Below are 6,770 nucleotides of genomic sequence, written 5' to 3' on the forward strand. Positions count from 1 at the left end.
TCTGATCCATCGCCTTCTTGGCCTCGTGCTCAACTTCAACCAAAGCCTTGTTTCATTTTCGACGCCCTGCTTTCTTGAGTTTAGGCATTTCCGACTCTTGAGATATAATTTTCTCCTCTCGTTTTCCTTCCAAGGATATCTTACTCAACTCTTCACCCCAATTCTTAGAAAACTCCTCATGCACCCTAGTGACCTTCAGATATCTCAACCCCACTGGGCATCTGTGGGTTTACTTTGTAATAGGGCATTTCGTCGAGTGATACACCTCTTCTGTTTTCACCATCTTTTGAGGCGTTGGGAAATGGTGCAGCCTTATGATCCAGACCCTTCTATGTTGGAGGCTTCATCCTCTATATCTTCTTCTCTTAGTTGCTGCCATGCACAATGACTGATTCAACATATTAGGTTCCTCTAGGTTGCAACACATCTATAGTGGCAAGCACATGCATCCAATTTTCACTAAAATCTGGAGGTGGAAGCGACGCATACATTGCAACCTCTTCCTCTTCCCTTGAATTCTCAGCCATTGATTGGCAGACTTGTAGGGACGTGGTTCACTCAGTGGTGACCGAATCATTCCCAAACAATTTCCCTTCCATTCTGTGTGCCTTCCACATTTATAGATCAATCTTTAGAATTTACGAATCCTTTCGAACATACACTTGATCTAACGCCCAATCATGCACCAATTTGGCTTTCCTCATGAAAGGTCTGCCCAAGATAATGCCATATGACTCTGGTTGGCGCACAGAAAGTCCATTAAAACAAATGTATGATGGTAGTGGAACAAAAGGAGCTTAAGTCTTACGTTTTTCAATAGCCCCATAAGTCTTGAGGATGTTCCGTCCGCCATTTTAACAATTAGATCTGCTCTTTCCAAATCTGGTTTACCCCAGTTTTCGCAACATCATTTTGTAATGATGCTCACCCCGCTCCTCCATCCAAGATAGCCAGTGCTTGTGGTACATGTTATGATAGATTACGATTGTAGCATTTGTGTCATCACTCTCATAATATCGGCCCAGTTGATCGACAAGTATTTTGATGAATTTGGGAGTTCTCACCTCAGCATGCTCTAGATTTTTCTCTGCTACTAGAGGTGACTAGGTATCCTTTGCAGTGGACATTGGGTTTAATCTTCCCTCCACTCACTCCTTTATGTCTGCCCACAATGCCAAAGTATTGTGTAACAATGGTCCAGTGGCATTTTAACAGTGGTGGACAGTATGGCTTCGAGACTGCCTATGTCCCTTGGTTCCCTGGAAAGTGAGGGCTCCTTCAATGTGTTTGTCGCGTACCGACCCCTAGGGAATGAATGAAAGGACAAGTCTTGCTCTGCTTCCTCAAACATTCTTGCCATGAATTCATTCTGACTCCCTCCCTCGAACTCTTCTATAATTGGAGTAGGCACATCCAATTTCCTTTCCTTTATCAGCTCATTTCTTGGATACATTGTATCCCTAGCCCTATTAGCCATTAATTTGGCTTCGTGAATTCGTTGGCACTCCTCAACCAGGGCCTTAGCTTCTTCAAGCTTCCTTATCTCTTCTTTAGCATTTGGATCACCAATCCCCTTAGGAGTTGTTGGTCTCTCTCCTTGGGTTTTTTGGGCATGCCCATCTAGTTTCAGCGCTTGGTTGCCCCATTCCTTTGATTGGGTGGATCCGGTGTTAATGATATCTTCTTCGAATCCATCCTGGATTGTTACCATGGTGTCACCTTTGACCACTTTTTTCATTCTTCTCCTTCTCCCAGTTTTAGAAGGTGTGACATCTACTAGGTTTTCCCCTTTATCCACTTGTTTTTCTTGTGCTCGTGTTAGGACATTCAATGGCGTGCTATTCCCAGGATGCACACTTATAGCCCTGATAGTGGCATGATTAGAAGTGCAAGCAGAACCACTGGCGCGATATGGGTAGTCTTTGATCAAATGATCAACCCCACACTTAACACAAGTAAGTGTTGGCATGTCATTGGTTGCGGTGCCATTGGCTAAGCTTAGCCCGTATGAACCACATTCTTATTAGGACAGTCTGCTATTTGATGAGGTCCACCATAACCAAAACATTGTAGTGGCCCCCTTCTCATAGTTGAGTTTATGTCTTTACCTTTCCATTGTACCGTGGTTTGACATAAAACTCTGATGCAATCTCCACCGCCTCCTCATAGTAATCATTATTGATTTCTACCCCACGCATGATTTCGCCCTTGTCCAAGGGTTTCTCAATCAACACTTGGTTGATTTTAGCATGTGGAGGTTATGGCGGTAGAACAGGTGGCGACAAAGACAACATGTCTTGTATCCCGAACACCCCTCTTGGTAAGTAGGCTGGGTTCGGCTGCCTTGCCCGTCACAATGGTTTGTATTGGTGGTGCTAGTAAGGCTAGCGGCACTTTAGGTGCCGACAGTTGTGCTACAGGCTAGACCCTCGGATACCTGCACATGGAAGTGTCATGGTTTCCTAATCTCATACAATGAGCACAATAGAGAAACTTCCTTACTCTTAGTTGAGGGTATTCGATAGTGGTATGATTTAGTCTACAAGGGAGTACCAAACTAGATCTCTCCGGGGATAGAGATGAGCATGCCCTGATGTTCCTCGCCCATCTTTGACTTTTAATTTATCTAGTATGGCACTAATGAGCTCGTCTCCACAGTCATATTTCCAACTTGCTTGCTCCGGGTTCCTGTGTCCTGGTGACATGAGACTCACTATGTTGTTGCTACTAAAGTTGCCTTGGCATCTTTAGGTTATGGCAATTCAATCATATTGTCTTTATATTCTATTGCCAGCTTACAACATGCATCTAAGGTAGCCGATTGGGCTAATACTAGATAATTATACATTTTATGATCTCGGACTCCTCTTTGGAGAAGCAAGGCAATAACTGATCATTAGTTAGCCTCTCGCGTAACTTGCATCTTGAATTCAAGTGCTTAAGTCGAGATACATAATCTCACATGGACTCGTTTTCCTTTTGCTTGATATTATGAAGCTAAGCCACAAGACTCCATCTGTCACCACTTCAAGCAAAGCTTGGTATGAACACATTCTTAAGCCGAGTGAAGTTGATTTTATCCTCTGGCTTCAGGGTTCGATACCATTGATGAGCCTCTAGGGTTAGTGAAAAAGCATGGATCATGTGGTCACATCACTCACTGATCCACAAGTTGATTCAAAGATCTCAATATGTTGGAGCTTGGAAATGATATGTGGCTTCATTTAGGATGGTCTGGATTCTAGAGCGGTGCCTAGCTCCCTAACCATTCCTCGGCCCATTTCCACGGCCATATTTAGTAGATCCGCCCTTGTGACTGCGTTAAGATCTGCATTTGGATCCACAATTAGTCTTTGAGGAGCTACTCCCCCCGCTACTACCTAGACCTCTTCCTCTTCCTGCATTGGTTCTTCTATGTAATTCGGGTCTATGGCTAGGTCCGGCCAACTCCTCATGGCTTGGCTCATTGTTAGCGGCCTCAGCCTGCCTCTGTTGGATTAAGCGATCCATGCCCTACAAGAATGTGGGATCACTAATCATTTCTTATATGTCTTCCCTTGTATAAAGGCGATCCTCATCTTCTACAGATTCCCTAGGTAAATTGTCCTCCTCATTTTGCATATTAAGGCCTTCCTCCGACCTTAGAGCACAAGAAGTGGCTACCAGAAGATATGAAGAGCTAGACGCTGCTAGAATGGTACGTGAGGCTGCCATCTCTGACCTTTTGTCGACCAAAGACTCAAGGATTCAAGAATTGGAATGCTAGCTGGCCATCAGGGAAAGGACTGAGAGAACGGAGCCACCAGATGAATTGTGATTACTCATCAAACGAGCCTTGGAGGTAGGTTTGTTGCCAGTAACTCTTTGGGCCCCTCCACAAACACTAACTTTGTTTCTATCTACACTAACCCTCTCTCTATTTCAATATGAGATTAACCTAATAGAAGATCTCAGTTTAGGAGACTTAACACTAATTCACCAAAATACAGAAAGAGATGCCGATCCTACTATTATTATGGGTATCTTTCGGGGGGATTTAGTACTAATTGATTTAGTTGATATTTTTTTACCCCTTACATCCCATCGTGCTTAACCTCCGTAGTTGGTGTCGGGTGCTACAAAATTTTGACATCTTGAATAACAGTGTCAACAAACTCAACCTGTTTATGCCAAATGATATACCCATAACACCAACCAACTGCGAGGTGGTTGCACGTAGCTATTAGTGGATCATCAGCCCACGGATGGTTAGAAGTTTATAATACGCACCAACATCTAAATCTTTCAGAGTCCACTCTTTATCATTCGTTTGGTATTATTATTCGGATGGTTAGAAGTTTATAATACGCACCAACATCTAAATCTTTCAGAGTCCACTCTTTATCATTTGTTTGGTATTATTAAAAAATAAAAAAAATAATTGATAATTTCTTAATTTTATATATGAAGGTTTTTCAATTTTTGAGAAAATAGTTTTTTTTGGAGCAGTGGTGTCTTGCATGACAAACAGTGTACGAATAAGGAAAGGTGTGGATTTGCGTGAGAAGTTGAAAGAACCACCTGTAGCGTTGTAGGTTGCGGATAGCCGTTTCCATGGTGGCCGCGTGGATGCAGTGAGAAGTTGACGCGTGGAAGTTGAAAGAACCACCTGTAGCGTTGTAGGTTGAGGATAGCCGTTTCCATGGTGGCAGCGTGGTGCAATGAGAAGTTGACACGTGGAAGTTGTCCTTACTCCTCCTTAAAGGCGATGGTGACTTGCATGCCAATCGTGTTTCGCACCATGTACGAAAAAAGGAGACGTGCCAATATAATTTGGAATGCATTTAATTAGGGGAGTTTCTTGGGAAGGGCCGGTGTTATTTAGTAGGTTTGCTCATCACTATTAGCTGTGTGGGCACTGCGGCGTCACTCGAGCTCCAAATATCTCCTGTAAGGCTGTAGTAAATTAGCAGGGTCGTGAAACTGTGGAAGCCTGGGCTTGCCTGTGTGGGTCACCATGTCTTCGGAGAGCGTTAAGGTGCTTAACATGTGGGTCAGTATGTTTGGCATGAGAGCTGTTATTGCCCTCAAGGAGAAGGGTGTTGAGTATGAGTATCAGGAGGAGGATCTTTCTAACAAGAGCCAGTTGTTGTTGGAATCCAACCCAATTCATAAGAAGGTACCTGTGTTGATACACAACGGGAAGCCTTTAAGCGAGTCCCTTATTATAGTGCAGTATATCGATGAAGTCTGGTCGGTGGAAGGAAAGGGCTTACTTCCCAAGGACCCTTACCAGCGAGCTCTTGCACGCTTCTGGGCCGATTATGTGGATAAAAAGGTAATTATGCAAAACTTTGCATAGGTAGGTTTGTTGTTGGGGACATCTTCCAAGCAGATGTGTATTATAACATAGAACGCACTGAGCACTGTGTAGCCACTGATGATGCAATGATTGTGTGCTAATGGAGATGATGGCAGGTCTATGATGCTGGCGCTCGCGTAATTAGGAGTGCGGAGGGTCAGTTGAGGGAGCAAGCCAAGAAGGACCTGACAGAGTGCTTTGTGACCCTGGATGGGGCCTTCCGTGACTTGTCCGGTGGGGGTCCCTATTTCGGTGGGGAGAAGATAGGTTTTGTGGACATCGCATTTGCCCCTTTTATATGCTGGTTCGAGGCCTACGAGACCATGGGCGACTTCAAGCTGCCGGACGAAACACAGTGCCCCCACCTCAACGCCTGGCTCCAAAGAATTGTGAAGCACCCCAGCGTGAAGGAGTCCTTGCCCATTGCACCCTCCTACAAGGTGGTGGACTTTGCCCGCTCGATGAGGAAGAAGTTTCTTGGAGCGTAGACTGTGGCAGCTCTGAGTGTAGGTTTAGCTTCATTGTTATGCTAGGCTTGTTCGAGTTTAGGGAGGATCACTGTTCATGACATGTTGGCAGGAGGTAGGTGTGAATCGATGGGTCGTCTTCTGTGTGCACTGTGAACCCATTTATTTTAACCATTGGGCGGTAGCTCAGTGTGTTGGCTAGTAACCTGAGGTAATAGGTTCAACGACTTGTTGGATACCTCGATTGGTGCTCCTTGTCTGTTCTGTGTGTGTGATGCATGTGAAAAGGTACTCGCTTAAAAACTTTTTTTAATAAAAAATTAATGGTTTTTGGTTTTATCATTTTTTTGGGTTTTCTCTGATTTGGTATAAATTTTCTTTACAATTAAATGTCTATCATCAAGAAACTGAGTTTGTTTTATTTTTGAAAATTTTGGGTTTGGTGTGGATATGATTTTGTTTTATTTTTGAAAATTTTGGGTTTGATGTACATATGGTTTAATTAACATTTATTGTTTGTGTGTAATTATTCTTTAACCCTATGTGATGAGATAGCTTGATATGTGCCTTCCCTGTATTGGGATGCTCCTTGGGGTAGTAGGAGACCTATCGATGTGGAAGCTATGGAGCTTGGTATGATTTGGGAGCAAATGTGAAATTTGCGGAAAGAGGGTGAAGCCTGCTCATGTGTCTCTCATGTGTCTACTCGAGTGAGAAAGTTGCGGAAAGAGGGTGAAACCTGCGCATGTGTCTTTACTCGTGTGTCCTACTCGTGTTGCTTGTTGAGAACCTGATGGGGATTGTCTTAGCTTGCCTCTCGTTGTGGTACTTCTTGTGTGAAGAACTCACATGGACAACCTCTCTCAAACCGAGAGGGTCTTCTGGAAGCATTACTGCTTGAGCCATCCATAGCGGATGGCTCATGATGACTTGGCTCATTGGGAGGTATTTGTTTCTCGATG

The 6,770-nt window shown here is 43.9% G+C and overlaps 1 protein-coding gene across 1 annotated transcript; it reads left to right on the forward strand.

Annotated features, from left to right (window-relative positions):
• The first annotated feature begins 4,813 nt into the window (after positions 1-4,813).
• LOC147637329 (putative glutathione S-transferase parC) lies at positions 4,814-6,147 on the forward strand. The gene is made up of 2 exons (XM_086799101.1): positions 4,814-5,317; positions 5,458-6,147. Exons 1-2 carry the CDS (start codon positions 4,997-4,999, stop codon positions 5,827-5,829), a joined length of 693 nt encoding a protein of 230 aa, XP_086655227.1. The 5' UTR covers positions 4,814-4,996; the 3' UTR covers positions 5,830-6,147.
• Positions 6,148-6,770: the final 623 nt, after the last annotated feature.

The sequence above is a fragment of the Cibotium barometz genome, chromosome 6, assembly GCF_041138505.1.
Source record: "Cibotium barometz isolate CiBa-2024 chromosome 6, ASM4113850v1, whole genome shotgun sequence".
In the NCBI taxonomy this organism is placed as follows: domain Eukaryota; kingdom Viridiplantae; phylum Streptophyta; class Polypodiopsida; order Cyatheales; family Cibotiaceae; genus Cibotium; species Cibotium barometz.

Excerpts from the sequence above, each read along its gene's own strand:
- LOC147637329 (XM_086799101.1), top strand. The coding sequence starts at position 4,997 with ATGTCTTCGGAGAGCGTTAAGGTGCTTAACATGTGGGTCAGTATGTTT. Across the intron at positions 5,318-5,457 it reads CCGATTATGTGGATAAAAAG|GTCTATGATGCTGGCGCTCG; the intron begins GTAATTATGCAA and ends AGATGATGGCAG.